General features: G+C 44.8%; 1 protein-coding gene across 1 annotated transcript in view; it reads right to left on the bottom strand.

Annotated features, from left to right (window-relative positions):
* Positions 1–27,268, bottom strand: part of triob (trio Rho guanine nucleotide exchange factor b) — a 347,395-nt gene extending 320,127 nt beyond the window's left edge. The window contains 1 exon segment of the mRNA XM_034175263.1: positions 27,127–27,268. Coding sequence (XP_034031154.1) covers positions 27,127–27,196 — 70 coding nt within the window. The 5' untranslated portion in view covers positions 27,197–27,268.
* Positions 27,269–27,598: the final 330 nt, after the last annotated feature.

Genomic DNA, 27,598 nt, shown 5'->3' with positions numbered 1-27,598 from the left:
TTTCTGAAACTTATGATGATGAAACATGATGGAAGTGAAACTTAACTCTCAGAAACTTCTAAACAAATAACACAGACAAACACTTGATAACTAACATACAATAAGGAATTAGCACAGATATTATCTAACAGCGAGTTTGACTAAATAAGATTAGATTGCTAATCCATGTGCAGTCACTTTTGTAATCAGCATGTCAAAGGAGCTGACAGCCACCGCTCTATTTAGTGCTTTCAAGCTCACCAGCAGCGTCGTGGTTCATTTCACAAGAGCCTCAAAAGCATGTCTATGCTCTGCTTCGCTTCAAATACGCACGAAGTCCATTTTTGAAGGATGCCACATCTTTGAGTCCAGTCCAATGGCCTCAATGTGTCATCCAAAATGCTCCTTGAAATACTGTCAACATTCCCTGTAGGCTTCAGACTTTCTGGTAGCTTCAAATCATCCAGTACCATGTTACTCTTCACAACTCGTTTCACTCCTTGTGGATTTTTGTTTGTACAAGTCAGTCTTGTCTTCTTCTACTTCCATCTCTGGTGTCTTGCCACACATTTAACCTACATTACTGACACCTAGAGGTCAAAAGTAAAACACCATGATCATCATCACTCTCTCCTTTGAAGTGAATGTGGACTTGGTAAGAGCCATATCACCATGTTAAAACTGATGTTTGTAATATTGCTTAAAAAAAGAAAAAAAAGAAAAAAAAATTTAGGGAGAACCCTGGATTTCAGGTACATTTTTTTTCTTGATGCATTGCAGAGTAGTTTAAATGCCAATCATATATGTGTTCATCTGATTTACTTTAATGTACTGGTAGTGTGCAAGTACATTATCAAAGAAAGTGCAAGTATCAGATTGGGACTAGGTATCGGCAGATACACAATATTAAGTTACGGAGGTTTTGACCGATAAAAACAAACAAAAACCTGACCACAACATCTCCAGTACCAGTGCTGCCACAGTTACTTTGAAAGAGTAATCTGATTACTGATTACTTCATGAAAATGTAACTTAGTTACTTTACTGATTACTCAATTTTAAAAGTAACTAAGTTAGCTTACTAGTTACTTTAGTTACAATTAAGGTAAAGCTAACTTATTTAACTAAAATAACTAAAGTAACTGTGGCAACACAGCCCAATACAAATATATTGTTTCATTCACTGTATCTTAATAAATACTGCTCAAATTAGTAGTTATAATTTTTTTTAAAAGGAATTGACATTCTTATGGTCTACACAGAAATAAAATGACCCTAAATCTGTGTGGAGTTGTCCTATTTTTTCATGCTGAGTTGAATAAGACAGATAGGGAGCCGTGCTTTCAGGCTCCAGTCATTCAGCAGAGCAGCCAATGTCAATCTCAGTTTATAGACTCTAACTCTGACCAACTGCCAATTAGGCTGCTTCTGGATGGAACGGTGAGGTTTGAGCATCATGAAGAGCAGAGTAGCCTACATTTTACAGGCCATGCTCCACCCAAACCTCAGCTCTATAATTTGATGAGTGAAGGCTTGTTTGTCCCTCTCTGTCAGGTCCTCTTATTCCAAATGGAACTCTGTTTTAACTTGAGCCTGCTTGCTGATATTTGACTTCCTGTGCACATCTGTCTGTTACTGTACAGTTTTACTTCAGTTGAATTTCACAGTGAAATTCTATGATATATATTTCATGCACCACTGGCTCAGATGTTTTTTTTTGTTGTTGTTAATTGCAGACTAAAGGTTGTGGCATGAAAAAATTGCATGGCCAAGAACGTGTAGCTCTTTATTTCAAATTCTATCAGCTTTCCAGGACACTGAAACACGGGTGGCACGGTGGTTTAGTGGTTAGCACTGGTGCCTCACAGCAAGAAGGTCGTGGGATCGCTTCACGGCCTTTCTCTGGGGGGTTTGTATGTTCTCTCTGTGTCTGTGTGGGTTTCCTCCACGCACTCCCGTTTCCTCCCACAATCAAAAACATGCTTATTTAGGGTCTGCTCCTTTCTCTGCCCCTGACCAAGGCAGTGTCTCCACATCTGGAGTTGGTCCCCAGGCATGGGACTGTGGCTGCCCACTGCTTCTAGTGGTTGGATTTTGTCCAACTGTAACTAGGATGGTTAAATGCGGAGGACAAGTTTTGTTGTATGTATGTACAATGACAATAAAGGCTCTATTCTATCAAATACTGCACAGGAGCCCAGCACTCCCATTAAAGATTTGGGACCAAAGATTTTGGTTCTTGTCCATCAGTAAAACGGTGCAGGTGGCTCTGTGGGATAGGAGTTGGACTACGACTATATAGGCCGGAGTTTTGATGTTTGTATATTTGGACAAGATACTTTGTCTGCATTGTCTCAGTCCACCCAGCTGTAAATAGGTACTACTCTTGGCGGGGGAAGTAATCTCCTATGCAGCAGTGTCAATCCATGGTGGGGGGGGTAGTAGACTCTCATCTGCTTCACGTTATGGTATCCAGGGATAGGGAAGGGCTCAGTGGGCCCACCCAAGACTTAATAAAGCCTTTAATTGACTGCAGATTTGGGGAAATGGGAGCTGATAATGAATCGTGTTGATGATATTTCAACCTTGCTAAATTGGCACAAAAAAAGCAAAAATATTGATGCTTTGGGAAGTTTAGAAAATGATGCCAGAACATTTGTAGCATTAGAATATAGTGATATTCACAGGTAGTACTAAAAACACTGTTCAATTAAATTCTTAGTCAAGTGACAGATTTGTTTAATGTTTTAGAATGTCTTTTGTTTTCTTCCCTTTTGTGTGAGGTCATCACAGGGGATCCTGATCAGGCACCAGTTTTATACTGGATATCCGCCCTGACACAACACCAGATGTAGATGGAGAGTGGTTCTTGAACTGGGACCTTCCTATTAGGAGCCTTTGCAAAACAACCTTTGAGAAATTTGTGATGGGTATTATTATTTTATTTATTTGTTTATTTTTGCTTTTTTTTTTTTTTTTTAGCTATTTTGCGTGGGTTATTTTTAATCAGTCCTTCAGCAATTAATCCCAAACGTAATTGACAGAATTTTAATTTCAGTGCTCCAAGGTTGTTCATGCAAATGTCAAGTCTGGTGCATGATAAATTATAGCTTATAACATACATATACAACCCCTGGCAATAATTATGGAATCACCGGCCTCGGAGGATGTTCATTCAGTTGTTTAATTTTGTAGATAAAAAGCAGATCACAGACATGACACAAACTAAAGTAATTTCAAATGGCAACTTTCTGGCTTTAAGAAACACTATAAGAAATCAAGAAAAAAAATAGTGGCAGTCAGTAACGGTTACTGACTGTATAATGTTAGTCACAAAATCTAACGTACCTCAGGAAGTGTGCTGACGAGCGTGAGACCTCACCCCCTCCTCTTTCACAGACCATGCATCAAACCTGGACGTTCTCTGCATCCACTGATGATGAGATGGCTCCCGAGACGACGATCTCACCCGTCTGTTCACAAGGTCGAGTCTCTGGCAAATACACACTGTGTACTCCAGTCTTAAATGCCACCATGTTCCAATCCATTGTAGATGCACCACAGCTGTGAGTCCTGACGAGGCCGCAGGTGATCAGCCTCAGGTGATCAGGGTGAGGTCCTGATAAACTCAGCTACACAGCCACTCAGTCCCAAATGCAAGCCACCTGAAGGAAAAACAAAAGACAGGACAGAAACAAAAGGCAGCCAGGCCCCCCCAGCCACACAACAAAAGAGGGTAAATCATCACGCAATGTTGCAAAAGATGTTGGTTGTTCACAGTCAGCTGTGTCTAAACTCTGGACCAAATACAAACAACATGGGAAGGTTGTTAAAGGCAAACATACTGGTAGACCAAGGAAGACATCAAAGCGGTCAAGACAGAAAACTTAAAGCAATAGTCTCAAAAATCGAAAATGCACAACAAAACAAATGAGGAACGAATGGGAGGAAACTGGAGTCAACGTCTGTGACCAAACTGTAAGAAACCGACTAAAGGAATGGGATTTACATACAGAAAAGCTAAACGAAAGCCATCATTAACACCTAAACAGAAAAAAACAAGGTTACAACAGGCTAAGGAAAAGCAATCGTGGACTGTGGATGACTGGATGAAAGTCATATTCAGTGATGAATCTCGAATCTGCATTGGGCAAGGTGATGATGCTGGAACTTTTGTTTGGTGCCGTTCCAATGAGATTTATAAAGATGACTGCCTGAAGAGAACATGTAAATTTCCACAGTCATTGATGATATGGGGCTGCATGTCAGGTAAAGGCACTGGGGAGATGGCTGTCATTACATCATCAATAAATGCACAAGTTTACGTTGATATTTTGGACACTTTTCTTATCCCATCAATTGAAAGGATGTTTGGGGATGATGAAATCATTTTCAAGATGATAATGCATCTTGCCATAGAGCAAAAACTGTGAAAACAGTCCTTGCAAAAAAGACGCATAGGGTCAATGTCATGGCATGCAAATAGTCCGGATCTTAATCCAATTGAAAATCTTTGGTGGAAGTTGAAGAAAAATGGTCCATGACAAGGCTCCAACCTGCAAAGCTGATCTGGCGACAGCAATCAGAGAAGTTGGAGCCAGATTGATGAAGAGTACTGTTTGTCACTCATTAAGTCCATGCCTCAGAGACTGCAAGCTGTTATAAAAGCCAGAGGTGGTGCAACAAAATACTAGTGATGTGTTGGAGTGTTCTTTTGTTTTTCATGATTCCATAATTTTTTCCTCAGAATTGAGTGATTCCATATTTTTTTCCCTCTGCTTGGTCTAAAAAGTAACCGTTACTGACTGCCACAATTTTTTTCCTGATTTTTTATAGTGTTTCTTAAAGCCAGAAAGTTGCCATTTGAAATGACTTTAGTTTTGTGTCATGTCTGTGATCTGCTTTTTTCCTACAAAATTAAACAACTGAATGAACATCCTCTGAGGCCGGTGATTCCATAATTTTTGCCAGAGGTTGTATACACGTGTGTGTGTGTGTGTGTGTGTGTGTGTGTATGTATATATATATATATATATATATATATATATATATATATATATATATATATATATATATATATATATATATATATGTATTATTGCCGAAATAAACAGATAAATAAATCCAAATACTACAAAAGTAGCTGCAGCAATCTGTAATGAAAGGAGACAGATTGAATAGATGATGAACATGAATACAGATGAATATTTTTCATTTACATTTTCAATTTAAAAATTAAGCGTTAGGGGAGGGGACATATATGCAAGTACAGTAGAAAACAATGACGTGTTACCAAATATTCCAAAGATTCACTCGTATTTACTCTATAAATGGCTGCATGTGAAACAGCACAAAAAAATCATTGGCCATCACAACATCTCCAGAAGCCAAACTCATTTTTATTGCGGTCCCTGACTTCATGCTCATTACATCGCTGAGAAAGCCTGAGGTTATCACAACCTTGCTTTGATGACAAATTACCCAGTATTTCCAGTACACCGAGGGCACTTTGATAAACTCTACGTGGGCGCTCAGCAGTCAACAGTATGTTATGGCGCTGTGATGCCTGATTTTCAGCTCAGATTGATTAAAGTGCAAATTTGCAATCCAAAGAATAAACAAAGTTTGACACTCATCAACAGTATTCAAAGAGAAAACTCTGAGATGTATTTACACAGTTTTGCAGTAAGGTTAATGGGTGCAAAGTCACTAAAAACCTGTATACTCCAATCAATGGTTGTGGGGGGGGGCTGTTGGTGATCAGGAGCGCTGGAGTTTATCCCAGCATTCATAGGGCAAGAGACAAGGTACAACCTGGAGAAGACACTGGCCTATCGCAGGGCCAAGTGTACACAAACAAACAGTCGCACTATTGTTCAGTTAAAGCAGGGGTGCTCAAGTTCGGTCCTCGAGATCTACCTTCCTGATACTCTTAGTTGTCTCCCTGCTCCAACACACCAGAATCCAATGAAAGACTCGTTAGCAGACTTTTAATGAGCCTTTCATTGGATTCAGGTGTGTTGGAGCAGGGAGACAACTAAGAGTATCAGGAAGGTAGATCTCGAGGACCGAACTTGAGCACCCTAAGTTAAAGTTTCCAGTTGACCAAAACCTGCATGTGTTTGGAAGCAGGAGGAAGCCGCAGCACCTGGAGGAAACCCACGCAAACATGAGGAGAACATGCAAACCCCAAACAGAAAGGACCACGTGGGAAGCGATCCAGAACCCTCTTGCTCTAAGGCAACAGTGTGAACCACTAATCCAGTGGTGTCCAAACTATTCCAGAAAGGGCCACGAGGGTGATCATTAGTGATCGATCTCTGCTCCCCTCCCACAGCATGTCTTTTTCCTGGTTCTCTCCCTCAGCCCCAACCAGTCCCAGCAGAAGACTGCCCCTCCCTGAGCCTGGTTCTGCTGGAGGTTTCTTCCTGTTAAAAGGGAGTTTTTCCTTCCCACTGTAGCCAAGTGCTTGCTCACAGGGGGTCGTTTTGACCGTTGGGGTTTACATCATTATTGTATGGCCTTGCCTTACAATATAAAGCGCCTTGGGGCAACTGTTTGTTGTGATTTGGCGCTATATAAAAAAAAATGGATTGATTGATTGATTGAGGGTGCAGGTTTTCTTTGCAGCCACTGACTCCAGCAGGTGATTTCACTGATGAACTCATCCCACCTGCTCAAAGTAATGTTAATCAGTGAAATCACCTGCTGGAGTCAGTGGCTGCACGGAAAACCTGCACCCTCTTGGCCCTTTCTGGAATAGTTCGGACACCACTGCATTAATCCAGCATGCCACCCACAAATAAGTATTCTTATTTGACATAACCAGTGCAATACATCTCATCTTTGACCAATTGCAACCAAACCGGGGAGAGTGACTCATCAGCTGAGCTGTGATCCACAGCAACAGCGTGGGATTCAAAGACGGACCTCCATCTGCTCACTGAAAATAATCAAGAAGAGGGGTGCATCAAGGAGTTTCAAGGGCTGCTGAGAATATTAGCCATTCAAGCAAAAGAAAAAAAAAATGACACAGGACCAAAACTGATTTTGCACCACATGTTGTCTTGATGAAAAGCTACATTTTAACGATTCAAATAAAGTAAAATGAGATCAAATTGAATTTACATAACTATGTCATGATTGTTACACCTGTAATGGAGGGCCATCTGACCACACTGCTCACCTAGGGCATGCTGGGATAGGATCCAGCACCTTCTGTAAATGGTATGTCAGAAAATGGATAGTTGGATGAATTCATGATGGTTGTAATTCATGAAAATCCTCTATAGGTGTTTGCAACATTTACAGACTTGACCATAAGTATGACCCTGCTGTAAGCGTACTGATTTCTACACAGAAACCATGAGCCAATCAACAGTAACCGTCAACTCCTCAACATCAAGATCAGAAAATGTGTAGGCCAGAGCAAACCACACATAGATCGGTTTAAACTGATTTTAAACTTCTTTAAACATGTTTTAATCCTCATTAAATCAGATTTTATATAATGCCTGAGTGGATCCTTGTCATTTTATTGGTGCTTTGTATGTCACATGACATGGATTATTCATCCCATTTGTGTTGCACTGCATTTAGAGTCCAGTTTGGTTCCATTTAGAGTGCAAATTTGGTTCCATACATTTGGTACCATTGTACTCTGAACACACACACACACACACACACACACACACACACACACACACACACACACACACACACCACACACACACACACACACACACACAGTGCAGGCGGGAGTGGAACACACACGCTGTGGGTGTGGGCGGTAACGGTCTGACATTCAGTGAGAGCAGGTGGGCATGGGATGAAGAAATTAGTCCCGTGCAGGGGTCTACTTTGGAGAGCTATAGTCCTTATGGACAAATTGAATGGCCAACTGCACAGAAATAAATGTGAGAAAATATCTGCATCTTTTATGTTAAACATCAAAATGCATGACCAATTCCTACTGCAAAGTATTTGAGCTACTGTGGTGAAAAAGAGCTGGAAAATGGGGAAAAGAGAGAGAGAGAGAGAGGAGAATGGAACTGGTGAGAGGTGTACGAAAACTGTGAAAGTGAACTCATGATCGGACACTAAGAGTTATAGTTGCACTAATTCCTATAGCACAATAACAAAATAAAGGCAAACAGGCTGCATTGTGTGAAAGATGAGAAAGAAATTATGAATTCACACTCAAGCAACGTACAGGCAATAGACACGCTGCCTGTCCCGACCTTTCACAATAAAAGTTTGAAACAGGCACCGCTGCAACAACTACAATATATCAGTCCATCCATTTTCTAAACCCCCTTATTCCTGTCACTGGGGGACTGGCGGTGTACACCCTGGATAGGCTGGAAACACACAGACAGACAAACAAATTCATACTCCCACTTAAAGCTATAGTCAATTTAGAGTCACTAATTAGCCTAACCTACATGTCCCTACATGTCTTTGGAAGTGGAAGAAAGCCGGAGCACACAGATGGAACCCACATAAATATGGGGAGAAGATGCAAACTCAACACAGAAGGTCCCAAAGTGAACCTGGGACCTTCTCACTGTGATGTTACAGTGCTGCCCACATATCATCATCATCATCATCATCACTTACATTGTGAAGGAGTGTCAGCTTCAACATTTTGATCATGTAATGTGTTTTTCTGTGCATGTTCCAGCACATAGGTGCCTCAGAGTTGAGGACCCCAGTGACTGGAGAAGACCAAGGGGATGCCCACATTTCACCTGGCTGCAGCAGATAGATGGTATTTTAGAGATGTGGGGATGGACCGGTTGTCCTGCCCAGGTAGTTACCATCCAGGACCATGGACGTGGTGAAGCTTGGCACCTTCACAAGCTCCCAGACGACTTGACTTTATTAATATCTGTGTAGAACTTTACAATGTTATAAATAAAGTGCCTCCTGAAATAAAATACAATAAAAGTCAAAAGTTCAAATAAGGAACAGTCTAGTTTCATCAGGTTATAGTTATTATCAGGATACTCCTCAAACTGGCTGTTGTGTGGGCCGCCAGAAGAGGAGGTACTGCTGGCCCACCACCAGAGGGCGCCCTGCCTGAAGTGCGGGCTTCAGGCACGAGAGGGCGCTGCCGCCACGGACACAGCCGGGGGTGACAGCTGTCACTCATTATCTCTTGACAGCTGTCACCCATCTACACTACATCATCTCACTCCATAAAACCCGGACGTCATCTCCACCTCATTGCCGAGATATCATCGACCTGTGAAGGTAATAATCTCAGCCGTATAAATAACTGTGTCTAGTAAACTCATTTTTTGCAGCTGTTTTTTCCTGTGGAGTGCACTATCTGGAGATTGGTGTGACCGACGACAGCTTCGCTTTACACCCCACCAGATAAGTGCTGTGTGACAGGAGCTGCACGAGTGTGGATGAGAGGTGGAGGTGGAATCTCCACCACTGTTGTTACTGGGTGTGCACACACCCACATCTTATGTTTCTGCTTCTTGCCAGCAGTACCAGATCCGACATTCGGAGACGGTGGCCACCTGGGGACTCGGGACTTGGCGGCTCCAGTATTCTCCGGGTTCGGTGGCGGAGGAAATCGTGTGGTTCCGGTTCTTCTCAGGACAGACGTCTTCTATCCTCGAGCCTGCCCACACATCACCCTTGTGATTGACTGTTTGCAAAATTTCACATTCCTCTGTATTGTGGTTGTGCTCATTCACAACAGTAAAGTGTTCATATTCGACTCTTTCATTGTCCGTTCATTTACGCCCCCTGTTGTGGGTCCGTGTCACTACACTTTCCCAACAGGATATCTCGGCCAACGTCATGGATCCCGAGGGGCGTCACCCATCTGTTGAACAGCCAATGGAAGGGCAGGGTGCACGGGCGTCTGCAGGAGGCGTGATCGGTGAGTTGCAGCAAATCCTCACCGCCTTTACTGCTCGGCTGGATCTGATGACCGAGCAAAACGTCATGCTTAATCGCAGGATGGAGGCTCTCACCGCACAGGTGGAAGCGCGTGCTCAGGGCGCTGCTGCGGCTCCTCCTCCTGCCGACCCGGTGCAGGATATAAACGTTCCACTGGTCGTTCAACGAACCCCCCCCACCATCCCCTGAAGCATACATAAGTCCCCCAGAGCCATACGGGGGTTGTGTGGAGACGTGCGTGGACTTTCTTATGCAGTGTTCGCTCGTCTTTGCACAACGTCCCGTAATGTACGCATCTGACGCCAGCAAGGTGGCTTATGTAATTAACTTGCTTCGTGGTGAAGCACGCGCTTGGGCTACAGCACTTTGGGAGCAAAATTCACGGCTCCTTACCACTTATACTGGTTTGTGAGGGAGTTCAGAACAGTGTTTGATCACCCTAACAGAGGAGAGACTGCTTCAATAGTGCTGCTGTCACTGAGACAGGGGCGCCGGAGCGCAGCCGAATATGCAGTCAACTTCCGCATCGCGGCTGTGAGGTCCGGCTGGAATAACATTGCGCTCCGCGCCGCCTTCATAAGCGGACTGTCGTCGGTCCTGAAGGAGCACCTGGTAGCGAAGGAAGAACCACGGGATTTAGATGGGCTTATCGATCTAGTTATACGGTTAGACAATCGGTTGGAGGAACGCTGTCAGGAGCGAGACGAAGGATGTGGCCGGGCACGCGCCGTCCCTCTCCCTTCCGGGTCCGAAAGGGTTCCGCCCTCCCCACGCTCCACAGCCGCAGCGCTCCGTGGGGCAACAGCTCCCCCTGCTGACATTGCTAGGGAAACGCACAGGGCCAAAATGAGAACAGATGACAGAATGAGGAAGCTGGTCCGCGGGGAGTGTTTTCTCTGCAGCTCAAAAGAGCACATACAGAAAAACTGCCCCAAACGGCCAAAACGACAACGCTCGCCCTTAAGAGACTGGGCTAAGGGGGGGTCATAACATTCACGTGGGACACACACATATTGCCACACGACTCCCAGTTACAATCCTGAGCGGGGATTTAACCCTTCAAGCCCCAGCACTGGTGGACACGGGGTCAGAAGGGAATCTGCTGGACAGCAGATGGGCAAGGGAGGTAGGGCTCCCTCTGGTGGCGCTTCCTTCGCCATTGCAGGTGCGGGCACTAGATGACACCCTTCTCCCTTTAATCACGCACAAGACACAACCTGTAACTCTGGTGGTGTCTGGAAATCATCGGGAGGAGATCGAGTTTTTTGTGACTTCTTCTACCTCCTGCGTGATTTGGGTTTCCCGTGGATGTTGAAACACAATCCCCGGATTGATTGGCCGTCTGGGGTGGTGGTTCAGTGGAGGGAAACCTGCCATCGGATGTGTTTAGGTTCCTTGGTTCCTCCCGGTTCACAGGCTAAAGAGGAGGTCAAGGTCCCTCCCAATCTGACGGCGGTGCCGGTTGAATACCACGCTCTTGCTGACGTCTTCAGCAAGGATCTGGCACTCACCCTTCCCCCGCACTGTCCATACGATTGTGCCATTGATTTGATTCCAGGCGCAGAGTTCCCGTCCAGCAGGCTGTACAATCTCTCACGTCCTGAACGCGAATCAATGGAGACCTACATCCGGGACTCATTAGCTGCTGGACTGATCCGGAATTCCACCTCCCCGATGGGTGCAAGTTTGTTTTTTGTGGGCAAGAAAGATGGCGGACTCCGTCCATGCATTGATTACAGGGGGCTGAATGAAATTACGGTTCGCAACCGATACCCGTTGCCGTTGTTAGATTCCGTGTTCACCCCCCTGCATGGAGCCAAAATCTTTACAAGTTGGATCTTAGGAATGCGTATCACCTGGTTCGGGTCAGGAAGGGAGACGAGTGGAAGACGGCATTTAACACCCCATTAGGTCATTTTGAGTACCTGGTCATGCCGTTCGGCCTCACTAACGCCCCCCGCGACGTTCCAAGCTTTGGTTAATGATGTCTTGCGGGACTTCCTGCACCGATTCGTCTTCGTATATCTGGACGATATACTCATTTTTTCTCCGGACCCTGAGACTCATGTCCAGCATGTACGTCAGGTCCTGCAGCGGTTGTTGGAGAACCGGCTGTTTGTGAAGGGCGAGAAGTGCGAGTTCCACCGTGCTTGTTTGTCCTTCCTGGGGTTTATCATCTCCTCCAACTCCGTCGCCCCTAATCCGGCCAAGGTTGCGGCGGTGAGAGATTGGCCCCAACCAACAAGCCGTAGGAAGCTGCAACAGTTCCTCGGCTTTGCAAATTTCTACAGGAGGTTCATTAAGGGCTACAGTCAGGTAGTTAGCCCCCCTGACAGCCCTGACCTCTCCAAAAGTCCCCTTCACCTGGTCGGATCGGTGCGAAGCCGCATTCAAGTAGTTGAAACGACGGTTCTCTACTGCACCAGTTCTGGTTGCAGCCCGACCCTAGCCGCCAGTTTGTGGTTGAAGTGGACGCCTCTGACTCAGGGATAGGAGCCGTGCTATCCCAGAGTGGAGAGACCAATAAGGTTCTTCACCCGTGTGCCTACTTTTCTCGCAGGTTGACCCCGGCTGAACGGAACTATGACGTCGGCAACCGAGAACTCCTTGCGGTGAAAGAGGCTCTTGAGGAGTGGAGACACCTGTTGGAGGGAGCGTCTGTGCCGTTCACGGTTTTCACTGACCATCGGAACCTGGAGTATATCAGGACCACCAAGCGGCTGAACCCCAGGCAAGCCCGCTGGTCACTGTTCTTTGGACGTTTTGACTTCCGGATCACCTATCGCCCCGTTACCAAGAACCAGAGATCAGATGCCTTGTCCCGGGTACACGAAGACGAAGTCAAAACTGTGCTGTCGGATCCACCGGAGCCCATCATTCCGGAGTCCACTGTCTTGGCCACCCTCACCTGGGACGTGGAGAAGACAGTCCGGGAGGCCCTGACACGGAGCCCGGACCCAAGAACAGGTCCGAAGGACAGATTGTACGTCCCACCAGAGGCCAGGGCTGCGGTCCTAGACTTCTGTCACGGTTCCAAGCTCTCCTGTCATCCAGGGGTGCGAAGGACTGTGGCAGTTGTCCGGCAGCACTTCTGGTGGGCGTCTATGGAGGCCAACGTCCGGGAGTACATCCAGGCCTGCACCACCTGTGCCAGGGGCAAGGCAGACCACAGGAGGTCCCAAGGACTGCTCCAACCGCTTCCTGTGCCACATCGCCCCTGGTCCCACATCGGCCTGGATTTCATCACGGGCCTCCCACCGTCCCAAGGCAACACCACCATCCTCACGATAGTGGACCGATTCTCCAAGACGGCCCACTTCGTGGCCCTCCCGAAGCTCCCTACGGCCCAGGAGACAGCGGACCTCCTGGTCCACCACGTCGTCCGTCTGCATGGGATACCAGCTGACGTAGTCTCGGATCGTGGTCCCCAGTTTTCCTCTCAGGTCTGAAGGAGTTTTCTGCAGAGAACTGGGGGCCAGCGTGAGCCTCTCGTCCGGGTACCCACCCACAGACGAATGGACAGGCAGAACGGGCAACCAAGAGTTGGAACAGGACCCTCCGCTGTGTGACATCTGCGCACACGCGGCCTGGAGTGACCACCTGGCCTGGATCGAGTATGCACATAACAGCCAGGTGTCTTCTGCCACCGGCCTCTCCCCGTTTGAGGTGTGTCTGGGGTACCAGCCCCCTTTGTTTCCCGTGGTGGAGGGAGAGGTCCTTGTGCCCTCGGTTCGGGCCCACCTTCACGGTGCCGTCGGGTGTGGCGCACCGCCCGTTCTGCCTTGTTGAGGCCCGGACGAGGCTAAGGCCCATGCAGACCGCCGGCGGTCCCCGGCCCCTGCATACCAGGCGGGGCAGGAGGTGTGGTTGTCGATGAAGGACATTCCCCCTCCAAGTGGCCTCCCCTAAGCTGATGGACAGGTTCATCGGACAATTCAAAATCCTCAAGATCCTCAGCCCTGCCGCAGTGAAGCTCCAACTCCCAGCTTCACTGCGGATCCACCCGGTTTTTCATGTTTCGAGAATCAAGCCTCACCACACCTCACCCCACTGTGCTCCCGGTCCTCGGCACCGCCTCCTGCCCGGATCATGACGGGGAGCCGGCCTGGACCGTGGCGCCGGCTCCTGGACTTCCGTTCGAATGGGCCGGGGGTTCCAATATTTGGTGGACTGGGAGGGGTATGGGCCCGACGAACGCTCCTGGGTGAAGCGAAGCTTCATCCTGGATCCGGCCCCCCTGGCCGATTTCTACCGCCGTCACCCGGACAAGCTGGTCGGGCGCCAGGAGGCACCGTTGAGGGGGGGGTCCTGTTGTGTGGGCCGCCAGAAGAGGAGGTACTGCTGGCCCACCACCAGAGGACGCCCTGCCTGAAGTGCGGGCTTCAGGCACGAGAGGGCGCTGCCACCACGGACACAGCCGGGGGTGACAGCTGTCACTCATTATCTCTTGACAGCTGTCACCCATCTACACTACATCATCTCACTCCATAAAACCCGGACGTCATCTCCACCTCATTGCCGAGATATCATCGACCTGTGAAGGTAACAATCTCGGCCGTTATAAATAACTGTGTCTAGTAAACTCAGTTTTTTGCAGCTGTTTTTTCCTGTGGAGTGCACTATCTGGAGATTGGCGTGACCGACGACAGCTTCGCTTTACACCCCACCAGATAAGTGCTGTGTGACAGGAGCTGCACGAGTGTGGATGAGAGGTGGAGGTGGAATCTCCACCACTGTTGTTACTGGGTGTGCACACACCCACATCTTATTGTTTCTGCTTCTTGCCAGCAGTACCAGATCCGACATTCGGAGACGGTGGCCACCTGGGGACTCGGGACTGGCAGCTCCAGTATTCTCCGGGTTCGGTGGCGGAGGAAATCGTGTGGTTCCAGTTCTTCTCAGGGCAGACGTCTTCTATCCTCGAGCCTGCCCACACGTCACCCTTGTGATTGACTGTCTGCAAAATTTCACATTCCTCTGTATTGTGGTTGTGCTCATTCACAACAGTAAAGTGTTCATATTCGTCTCTTTCATTGTCCGTTCATTTACGCCCCCTGTTGTGGGTCCGTGTCACTACACTTTCCCAACACTGGCAGCATTATTAAATGATACATCATGATAAATGTTGATATGGATTAATAGAGAATAAAACTTTTCTGATTTTTTTCTTTTTTTACTATTTACAGCGGTTGTTAAGTATTATTTCTGGCTAAATTTGAGCTCTTAACTGGATAAGAAACCAGGTGATATGAACATCTTTTGTTTGTTGAACTTTCAGAGTTCCATAGAATTCCCTTCACACAAATCAACAAGAGCTCAAGCTCCTCTGCACGTTTGGTTCTTATTTTATCTCATTTTTCCACTTGATCTTTTATGTGGCCTTCAGTGATTAAGTCGGGCACCAAGATGCACGCAGAGTCCCACAAAAAATATAATGTACAGACACAGTCACAAATACTCAAGCCCCCAGAACATGTAGAAAAAGTACTTGAGATCAACTAGGATGAGCAGCTGTGTGCCAAGACTTCAACATCCAACAAGCTGGCAGTAATTAGGCAGCCGGCTGGAGAGTCTGCAGGGAGCGGGACGGCCATTACTCAGCGAATATCATACAAATGGTGATGTAAAACAGAAGATGGAGAGAAAATTTAAGGCATTAGAGTTTGTGTTTTTTTTTGGGGGAAGGGGGTTAGCGGGGAGGAAATTACTGTATTTTCTGAAATCTAAGTCTCACCTGTCCAAAAATGTCTCTTGATGAGGAAAAAGCTGTATATAATGGCACAACGAGTAGAACTCGTCCCAGAGTATAAGTCGCTAATTTTACCGTGTTATGCTTCAATTCCTCAGAAAGTCCATGTAAACAGTTATTATAATTACTATTATTAATAACAAAGTTGTGATTTTTTTGGTATATAAGTCACACCGGAGTATAATCGCAGGGGCTCAAAACTAGTAAAAACACGCGGCTTATGAAAAATATGGTATGTGCTTCTGTCAGCCTTTGTGGCATCATAAAACCCACCGAGATCAAAGTACACAGGATATATTATCTCACTGTATGTGGTAACAAATGTTACCACATCTTATATGTGAATCAAGAAACAGCTGAGTATGTTTGAAGGCAAATCTAATAAGGGGAATTTAACAAAAAATTACTGCAAACCAAAATATCAAAACATAGAAGTTTTGTTTAACATCTTGTGTAAAAACCTTGTAACCTTGTAGAATGGCCCAAGCAGTTGGGCTGGACTGTGGATGACTGGATGAAAGTCATATTCAGTGATGAATCTCGAATCTGCATTGGGCAAGGTGATGATGCTGGAACTTTTGTTTGGTGCCGTTCCAATGAGATTTATAAAGATGACTGCCTGAAGAGAACATGTAAATTTCCACAGTCATTGATGATATGGGGCTGCATGTCAGGTAAAGGCACTGGGGAGATGGCTGTCATTACATCATCAATAAATGCACAAGTTATGTTGATATTTTGGACAATTGAAAGGATGTTTGGGGATGATGAAATCATTTTTCAAGATGATAATGCATCTTGCCATAGAGCAAAAACTGCAAAAACATTCCTTGCAAAAAGACACATAGGGTCAATGTCAATGAGTAGATCTGATTTGATGCAGGTGTTAATTTGGGGATGAAAATTTACAGGGTGATTCCATAATTTTTTCCTCAGAATTGAGTGATTCCATATTTTTTTCCTCTGCTTGGTCTAAAAAAGTAACCGTTACTGACTGCCACAATCTTTTTTTTTCTTGATTTCTTATAGTGTTTCTTAAAGCCAGAAAGTTGCCATTTGAAATGACTTTAGTTTTATGTCATGTCTGTGATCTGCTTTTTTCTACAAAATTAAAAAAATGAATGAACATCCTCCGAGGACGGTGATTCCATAATTTTTGCCAGGGTTGTATTTGCAGGCCATGACATTGACCCTATGTGTCTTTTTGCAAGGAATGTTTTCACAGTTTTTGCTCTATGGCAAGATGCATTATCATCTTGAAAATGATTTCATCATCCCCAAACATCCTTCAATTGATGGGATAAGAAAAGTGTCCAAAATATCAACGTAAACTTGTGCATTTATTGATGATGTAATGACAGCCATTTCCCCAGTGCCTTTACCTGACATGCAGCCCCATATCATCAATGACTGTGGAAACTTACATGTTCTCTTCAGGCAGTCATCTTTAGAAATCTCATTGGAACGGCACCAAACAAAGTTCCAGCATCATCACCTTGCCCAATGCAGATTCGAGATTCATCACTGAATATGACTTTCATCCAGTCATCCACAGTCCACGATTGCTTTTCCTTAGCCCATTGTAACCTTGTTTTTTCTGTTTAGGTTTTAAATGGCTTTCGTTTAGCTTTTCTGTATGTAAATCCCATTTCCTTTAGGCGGTTTCTTACAGTTCAGTCACAGACGTTGACTCCAGTTTCCGCCCATTCGTTCCTCATTTGTTTGTTGTGCATTTTTGATTTGTGAGACATATTGCTTTAAGTTTCTGTCTTGATGCTTTGATGTCTTCCTTGGTCTACCAGTATGTTTGCCTTTAACCAACCTTCCCATGTTGTTTGTATTTGGTCCAGAGTTTAGACACAGCTGACTGTGAACAACCAACATCTTTTGCAACATTGCGTGATGATTTACCCTCTTTTAAGAGTTTGATCATCCTCTCATTTGTTTCAATTGACATCTCTTGGTTGGAGCCATGATTCATGTCAGTCCACTTGGTGCAACAGCTCTCCAAGGTGTGATCACTCCTTTTTAGATGCAGACTAACGAGCAGATCTGATTTGATGCAGGTGTTAGTTTTGGGGATGAAACTTTACAGGGTGATTCCATAATTTATTCCTCAGAACTGAGTGATCCATATTTTTTTCCCTCTGCTTGGTCTAAAAAAGTAACCGTTACTGACTGCCACAATTATTTTTCCTGATTCTTATAGTGTTTCTTAAAGCCAGAAAGTTGCCATTTGAAATGACTTTAGTTTTGTGTCATGTCTGTGATCTGCTTTTTTTCTTCAAAATTAAACAACTGAATGAACATCCTCTGAGGCCGGTGATTCCATAATTATTGCCAGGGGTTGTATATTCTCTGGGATAATGCACTGCAGCGTGTCCCAAACACTAAAACTAAAAACTAAAACTTTAAAACTAAACATATAGCTGATATTTTCACTTTATAAAATGCCAGATGTGATGTTAATTTAACTAACTTGTCTGGAATTAGTTTGGTTAAAATTTTAACCATAAGTTAAAACTGTATGCCTGTTGAGGACATGCGTGATATGCTGGCGAGTTAGTATGGTGTAAAGAGAAATTATCTTTTTTTCTCCTCTCTCTCCTTCTCCCCCTTCCTCCCTCTCCTGTACCAGCTCTATCCTCTGCTGTCTATCTACTGAAAAACATTTAATAGGTAGGTACTAAAGTCTGTCAGACTTCACAAATGTTTTTTAACTGTTAAGCTTTATTCACTATGCCTGCAAAAAATATGTTAGTGTCTAAAAATTCTCTGACCTAATTTATCGGAGCTAATTGGTCTGCTGATGGTTTTCAAAGTTATCTGAAAAAGGTAATCCGATAATGAAAACATTAGCTTTGATAATTAGCGGTTGGCGGATTAGCAGAATTGCACCCACTAACGCACCAGATGGAGTTTTTTTCCTTACCACTGTTGTCAATGCACTTGCTCAGGGGAGTTAGGAAAGACAGACCTCATCCATGTGAAGCGCCTTGAGGCAGTATTGTTGTGATTTGGTGTCCATTTAAATAAAATAAATTGAACTGACACTATGTGACACACTGGCCTGACTTACTAAAGGTTTGCATGTGTTACAATGTGCACAAATACCATAACACTAAAAAATGTGCATCCTCATTTACTAATTAGTGCGCACTGAGCACTGCATCTGTCAAATCCACAATATAGGGTGTATTGCCTCTTAGTGTTTTTATTTTCAGAAATGCGCAAATTGGAGTTTGTCCACCCAAGTCTACAAAACTGTGGGGTGGTAACATGCAAATACCTGAGGTTTGCACAGACAAACATAATTTATCAAGGGTACAAGAAAATTTAGCGTGTGCTGATAAGTGACTTTATTTTACAGATGTGAAATTTTGGCATGAACTTGACAGGCTGCTGCTTCAGCAACAAAGAGGCTGCCACCTCCTTGTACAAAGAATTTTTTTTTTAAATCTCAAAATTCTTTCAAAATAAAATGTTTATTCAGCAGATACTCAATTGATGAGATCGATACAAGTCACTTCTGGCTAAGTGGCGAATCCGAAGGTGAGAATTTGTACTTCAGCTAGAGGTGAGCAGTACCGGAATGTTGGTACTGATCCGATACCAAGTAATACAGGCCCAGTATCGCAGATATCGATACAGATACTTTTTTCATATTTAAGCTTCATAGATCCAAAGGATCCAAAAGACCTAGAATAGAATTTTGCCAAACATTGTACATGACAACAAAATACTTTATTATCACAATCTATTTTATTATAATTTAAAAAAATATCACTCAACACAACTTAAACAAAATTGCCTGAGGTAGAGGGCTGACAAACCACAATACAGACTGAGAGTAGACTTTGATGAATCTGCTGTGCGCAGCAGTCAGTGCATGCGGGAGACGAAAAAAGCTTGAGTATCGATCTTTTTACACGAGAATCATTCAATATCAATACCAGCGTTGGTATCGATATTAGGATCGATCCGCCCACCTCTAACTTCAACGACTGGCCACCCGATGAAAACAAGCTCGGGTTGTATTGCTTGTGTACTGAAATCAGCTGGTGTTGTTTTGTCTCTAACTAGCTTCTATCAGCCAGCTGATAGCTGTCACTGCCTGGAATGATGAGATTTATACACCAAGCTGACCTGAAATGAACCACTGGGCATTAAATTTACTTTATTTAGACGAGTCTGGACCCTTTGGAAAAGTGACCAAATTACATGAATTTGTACTGAGTTTAGCTACGTTTTCCACCAACCAAAACAGCCACCAGAGGGCGGTGGTGGAATGCCCGACCTTGAGATTAGTCTTTTTTTTTAAATAGCAGCAAAGTTACCCATTTAATTATATTACAGAGATCTTTAGGAATAGCCTAAATAATAAAAAAAAGTTAATAGTACTAACAATAAAAAGTTCCGGTGGGGTAGTTTCATGATACACATTGATGAACGTTAAAGCAAAAAATAAAAAATGATATGAAAGTAGTTGCTTTTATTCAGTTGTTTGGTGTACTAGAGGAAGAAACCAGACAGAAAAAAAATTAAAAAGCAAAGCTACTCCTGGGAAAACCTGCCAAATGGTGATGGCAAAATATCTGTAATGCTGAACAGATAAAGCACGTTTATGTGACGTGGACACACATATTGATTGGCACTGGTTTAAATCCAATTACAACATTAGGTCTGCAAATGAGCAGAATCATAGAGGCTTTCAATCTGCTTGATTCTGAGAACAACTGAGCACTTTTCAAACCTCACATGGTGACAGCAGCTCTGAGGATTATTATTCACTCAGCAGATAGTGATATTCTCCATTTAACCACCCACAAACTTTCTTCCCCATACATCCTCTTAACAATAGCCTCTTAGAAAGTTTCCTGGGGCCATAACCTATTCTGTCTCCAACATGAATACTGTATGAAGTGCATTTGCTGCTGCATAAACATCCAAGTAGTCCAAGTTCACTGTGAGCCAACTTTCCAGCCTGATAGAATACAGCTATAAGAAAGATGCTGGCAGGCGTCCCAACACAACGCAGAGTTTCAATACAGTCCACTCTGACATCATTCCCTGCTATCTGACTGGCACAAGCAAATTCTCAGAGAACGTGTTTGGTTTACAGAGCTGAAGTACGGTGCTTTCATGGTGGACACATCTTCTCCTGGTGTTAAAAGTGTTAAAAAAAACAAACAAACCTGAAATACAAAAGTTGGATTCAGATCGGTGTTCTGCTCAAAAATTTGCAAAAGACTGTCAAAAAATATGAAATTGTTAATATTTGTATGTGATAACAACCACTGCATTAAAATAAACTAATCAAAGAGTCAATTGTCACAAAATTAAATGGCATTTTTTGTTAAATAACTGATGAAAGCCATTGAGTCAGATCAGGTCAGCATGCATTCACTAAACTATGTAACCGCCTTGCAGCCTGGGATGGCAACCACCCGGACAGACAACTGGTTCATCCACAACTCTTGAAAGTAACCATCTATCTGCTGCAGCAAGGCGAAGCGTAGACTTCAGCTTGGCCTTCTCCACTCGCTGTGGTCCTCAACGTTGAGGAACATGTGTGCTGGATGGTGCTGTGAGAAACGTGCCACGTGGCCAAAATGTCGTACCTCACAATGCAAGTCATAATCATGATCTGACTCTCTAAAAGTAGCTGTTTTGTTTGACATGAAGTGATTCCAGTGGTACCCAAGGATTGTCCGAAAAGACCTTGTAGCAAAGACATCCAGTTGTCCTTTAGGTCACTGGTTAGAGTTTAAGCCTCCTGAATTCTTCATTTTCTTGCAAAGGTGTACCAGCATCATCAAACACTTCTGGCCAGACACCACATGACTCCATAAACTCTTCCCAGGCTTTTCCAGATCTCGACGTTTTAGGACTCAGAGACAAGATTGAGTTGAGAATCAAGTGATTGGTGAATTATTTTTATTTGTAACACACTTTGTCCAAACTTTCGACTGGTACCCCATATGTTATCATCTCAGTCCACACAGCTGAAAAAGTGGGCACCAGCCTTGGCTGAGGAGGTGGGGCATCACTGTGGGAAGGTGATGGTCTACCAATAAAGCAATGGGTTTGAGACCAGAGGATCCTCGATTCAAACCCCTGCCAGACCAGACAATCACTCGGGATCCTTAATCCCCCAGTTTGCTCCTGGAGTGCAGTTGAGCACCTTGCACGCCAGCGGTCTCAAGTCCTGACACTGGAGTGGCATGAAGGTGAGACATCATTATAAAGCGCTTTGAGCTATTGATTCAGGATAGAAAGGTGAAAATGTAAATGCAGTCAATTTATCATTTAAAGCACTTTGAGCACCTGCTAGATGGAAAATGCCACAGAATGTGTGTGATTTTACAAGGATTCTGTCTTTTGCAGTGTGCACATACAAATAAATAATTTAACCCTAAACCATGTATATTTTTACAGGACAATAACTGCTTTAAGGACAACTGTCTCTCTGAGGATTGCATTGGTGGGTGGTGGTCTGGCCCACCAGAACCCACCACCCAACCCCACCTCACCCTTGCTCAGTGGCCAGCTGACCATCTATATTTTATGTCTTTTTTCACTATGATTTTCTTCATCTTGTAAGAGTAAATAAAAAATAAAGTGTTTTCAGGTCTAAAAGACCGTTCTTTTCGATTGTATGAGGCATTTCCTCTAGAATGTGTCAGTGTGAAACCTACAGGGAGAGACACTGCACTCCAGCTGCAGCTTCTTGTAGGCAGAGACACTCATGTCTTACAGTCATTTCACATAAATTTGTTGTACTTGTAAAAAAAAAAAAAAAAAAAAAAAAAGTTCACTGTTTACTGTTTTGGTTCTTCTTCTTTGTCTTTCGGCTGTTCCCGTTAGGGGTCGCCACAGCAGATCAATCGTTTCCATCTCACCCTGTCCTCTGTATCTTCCTCTGTCACACCAACCACCTGCATGTCCTCTCTCAGCACATCCATGAACCTCCTCTTTGTCCTCCCTCTTCTCCTCCTGCCTGGTGGCTCCATCCTCAGCATCCTTCTCCCTATATACCCTGGGACCCTCCTCTGCACATGTCCAAACCATCTCAATCTCGCCTCTCTGACTTTGTCTCCAAACCGTCCCACCTGAGCTGTCCCTCTGATATGTTCATTCCTAATCTTGTCCATTCTTGTCACTCCCAAAGAGAATCTCAACATCTTCAGCTCTGCCACCTCCAGCTCTGCCTCCTGTCTTTTTGTTAGTGCCACTGTCTCTAAACATACAACATAGCTGGTCTCACTTACTGTTTGTAAACTTTCCCCTTCACTCTTGCTGACTATTCTTCGTCACAAATCACTCCTGCCACCTTTCTCCACCCACTCCACCTGCCTGCACTCTCTTCTTCACCTCTCTACCACACTCTCCATTACTATGAACAGTTGACCCCACATATTTAAACTCATCTACTTTCACCACTTCTACTCCTTGTAACTGCACTATTCCACTGGGCTCCCTCTCATTCACACACATGTACTCAGTCTTGCTTCTACTGACTTTCATTTCCCCTTCTCTCCAAAGCATATCTCCACTTCTCCAGACTAGATTCAACCTTGCTCTCTAGTCTCACTACAGATCACATTGTCATCTGCAAACATCATAGTCCATGGGGACTCTGTCTGATCTCATCTGTCAACCTGTCCATCACCACTGCAAACAAGAAAGGACTCAGAGCTGATCCTTGGTGTAATCCCACCTCCACCTTGAAGAGTCTGTCATTCCGACTGCGCATCTCACCGCTGTCACACTATTTTTGTACGTCCTGCACTACCCTAACATACTTCTCTGCCACTCCAGACGTCCTCATACAATGCCACAACTCTTCTCTTGGCACCCTATCATAAGCTTTTTCTAAGTCCACAAACACACAATGTAACTCTTTCTGTCCTTCTCTGTACTTTTCCAACAGTATTCTCAGAGCAAACATTGCATCTGTAGTGCTCTTTCTCGGCATGAAACCATATTGCTGCTCACAGATCTTCACCTGTTTTTCTAAGCCTAGCTTCTACTACTCTTTCCCATAACTTCATGCTGTGGCTGATCAGCTTTATTGCCTCTGTAGTTACTGCAGCTCTGCACATCACCCTTGTTCTTGAAAATAGGAACCAGCACACTTCATCTCCACTCCTCAGGCATCCTCTCACTTTCCAAGATTTTATTAAACAATCTGGTTAGAAACTCTACTGCCATCTCTCCTAGACATTTCCATGCCTCCATTGGAATGTCATCTGGACCAACTGCCCTTCCACTCTTCATCCTCTTCATAGCAGCCCTCACTTCGTCCTTGCTAATCTCTTTACTTCCTGATTTACTCTCACCACATAATCCAGCCTTTTCTCTCGCTCATTTTCTTTATTCATCAACTCTTCAAAATATTCCCTCCACCTTCTCAGCACACACTCCTCACTTGTCAGCACATTACCATGTGCATCTTTTACCACCCTAACCTGCTGCACATCCTTTCCAGCTCTGTCCCTTTGTCTGGCCAATCGGTACAAGTCCTTTTCTCCTTCCTTGCTATTCAACTTCTTGTACAGCTCGCAATATGCCTTTTCCTTTGCTTTTGCCACTTCTCTTCTCACCTTACGCCGCATCTCCTTGTACTCCTGTCTACTTTCTTCATCTCTCCAACTATCCCAAAACTTTTTCGCCAACCTCTTTCCTCCTTATGCTTTCTGGACCTCTTCATTCCACCACAAGTCTCCTTGTCTTCCTTCCACTGTCCAGATGTCATACCCAGTACTGCCCTAGCTGTCTCCCTCACCACATCTGCAGTACTTTTCCAGTTGTCCAAAATGGCTTCCCTCCAACTAGTGCTTCTCTCACCTGCTCGCTAAATTTCACACAACAGTCTTCCTCCTTCAGCTTCCACCATCTGATCCTTTGTTGAGCTCTCACTCTCTTCTTCTTCTTTACCTCTAAGTCATCCTACAAACAACCATCCTGTGCTGGTCTAGTGACACTCTCCTCCTGCTACCACCTTACAGTCTGTGATTTCTTTTAGCTTGCATCTCCTATAAAGGATGTAGTCTCCACCTGTGTGCACCTTCCTCCACTCTTATATGTTACCCTGTGCTCCTCCCTTTTCTTAAAGTAGGTATTCACCACAGCCATTTCCATCCTTTTTGCAAATCAACTACCATCTGTCCCTTCCCCATTCCTATCCTTGATACCATATCTACCCATTACTTCCTCATCACCTCTGTTCCCTTCACCAACATGGCCCATTGAAGTCTGCTCCTATCACCACTCTTTCATGCTTGGGCACACTCTCACCACCACTCATCTAACACACTCCAGAAATCTTCTTTCTCCTTCATCTCACAACCTACCTGTGGGGCATATGCGCTGATGATATTCATCATCAACCCTTCAATTTCCAAACTTCACACTCATCACCCTGTCAGACACTCGCTTAACTCCAACACACTTTTAACATACTCTTCCTTTAAAATGACCCCAACACCATTTCTCTTCCTGTCCTCACCATGGTACAACAACTTGTTCCACCGCCGATGCTCCCTGCTCTTACTTCCATTCCACTTGGTCTCTTGCACAATATGTCTACCTTTCTCCTCTCCATCATATCCGCCAGCTCTCTCCGGTACCAGTCATACTACCAATATTCAAAGTCCCACTCTCATTTCCACCCTTCTAGTTTTCTCTTCTCCCGCTGTTCGTGACAACGTTTTCCTCCTCTTCTTCGTCGTCTTCGCCCAGAAGTAGCCCAATTTCCACCGGCACCCTGTGGGCAATAGCACCGGTGGCGGACGTTGTTAACCCGGGCCGCGACCGATCCGGTATGGGAATTCGATTCTGAGTCTGCATAGTTGGGTTGGCTTGTTTTACGCCGGATGCCCTTCCTGATGCAACCCTCCTCATTATCCGGCTTGGGAACAGGCACTCAGAATGTACTGGTTGCACACCCCATGTGGCTGAGTTTGTTTACTGTTTTGGTACTCTGGAAAATAATTTCCTTCGAGATAAAGAAAATTGATCTTATCTTGTCTTATGTTATTATTATTATTATTATTATTATTATTACTATTATTATTATTAGTAGTAGTAGTAGTAGTAGTAGTAGTAGTAGTAGCAGTAGTATTGATAGAAGATTATTATTAATTGGTAGTAGTCAGGAGTGCTGAAAAGGGAAGAATAATTAGGAGAAGGATTCTAGGAGCCCATGATTGACAGGGGAGAGGACCCTAATACAATTATTATACTGACAAAACAGTATGGGGGGGCAGTAAGATTTTTTTCATGGTGCCCAAAATCCAAGATTATTATTATTATTATGAAATAATGAGGCTTGACATTTAATAACCAGTTTGTTTTTTCAGTGTAATAGCTACTTTGAATTTTTTGTTTGTTTGTTTATTTATTTTTACATGGGGTGGTAGCCAAGTGGTTAATGCACTGGTTTCAGTGTAGAAGGTTCCCGGTTCAAATTCCACCCCTGCCACATTTCTCCATGTAATGTGGAGGTTGCGTCAGGAAAGGCATCCAGCGTAAAACTTGTGCCAATTCAACATGCAGATCCACCTTGGATTTGCTGTGGCGACCCAGAGTGCAAAAACAAGGGAAAGCCAAAGAGACTACTATTTATTTGTTTTTAATATAAATGTTTGGATTTTTTTTTGGGGGGGGGGGCACTAGGGGAACTGCAAAAACTATAACTGCATCATACTGTAAAGTGTCCTAAACATTTGCACAAAACTACTGCTTCTCAACTATGTTATCACTCAGTGGTCCAGAACGCAGAAAAACACTAAAACCACACATTTGCTGGAATCTTGGCCAAATGACATTTTGCCTTCACCGATCGATCGATCGATGTTCAGTCTGCGGACTCGATGCCTGGTGTCTTCTCCTATTACGACTCATTACTGCTCCAGAATGAGAAAACACTGTTTTGTTTTTTTGGGGGGGGGGTTGCACCTTGCAGTTACGCACCTCACGCGCACTGTCACAGCACGTCCCCGTGTGTGCGTAACGCGCACCACAATTGTGTTCAGGTTCGCGGTGTGCGCACCGACACGTTTATTTGTTATGATGATGCCATCTGTGCACGGGCCCTGCGCGTGCACAGCCTATAGCGGATTCTGCTGCCACGAGCTCAATCTGCACCAGTACGCGAGAGAAAAGGACGTTCGTGCACGGTGGGCCCACGCGCGCGGAGGGGGGCGGAAACAGAAAGTAACGTACCTATCTGGTCACATAGCGCCAAAGGGATCGATATCTAATCACGTTTCGGTTTCTGCTGCGGAATGTCAAGTCCGAGCCGTGCGCATCGCTCCGACGCGCGGCGCGCACCTCGCCGCCGAAGCCGTCTTTTGAAATTTGTGATTATTATTTGTTTTCTTTGGATTTTTTGGCGACAATGTGACAGATAAGCAGCGCCCACGGCCCTGCTGAAGATCCACCGGATCCGAACTCGCCCCTTCCCGACTTACCGGATTTGAAAAACGCCGCTATGTCTGCCGCGTCCTTCGCCGCCTCATCCAGTCCTTCTCCTGCGCTCATGGCTGTGCGGAAAAAACGCGTCAGAGATCCTCCGAGCTTTCTTCTTTCTTTCTTCTTACTGTGGTACTGATCGGACGCCTTTCATTGAGACCGATCCGGTCCTACAATCTGCGCTCCCTTCATTAAGACAGAGACCTCCTCCTCCATTTTGGCCGAGAAGGGAAAATCCTGGTGACCGAGCGGCGGCGCTCCCGAGTTGAGACGTGAGGGAGAGGCGGAGGTGGAGGGGGAGGACGGCTATTCCGTTCCGTGGGGTGGGTGTGGGGTGGGATATCCTGGGATTCCGTTTCGGGGGGTTTGGTGCATTGTGCGCCACCCAAATTTACTGTGCGCCACAGCGCGTTCACCGCAACGCGTTTCTCAGCTCAGGTCCGACAGAACATCTCCAGTTATCCTGCATTT

Source organism: Thalassophryne amazonica, chromosome 7 (assembly GCF_902500255.1).
Source record: "Thalassophryne amazonica chromosome 7, fThaAma1.1, whole genome shotgun sequence".
NCBI classification, from domain to species: Eukaryota; Metazoa; Chordata; class Actinopteri; order Batrachoidiformes; family Batrachoididae; genus Thalassophryne; species Thalassophryne amazonica.
Note: the sequence above shows the minus strand (reverse complement) of the source record. Positions and strands in the feature narration are given on the sequence as shown.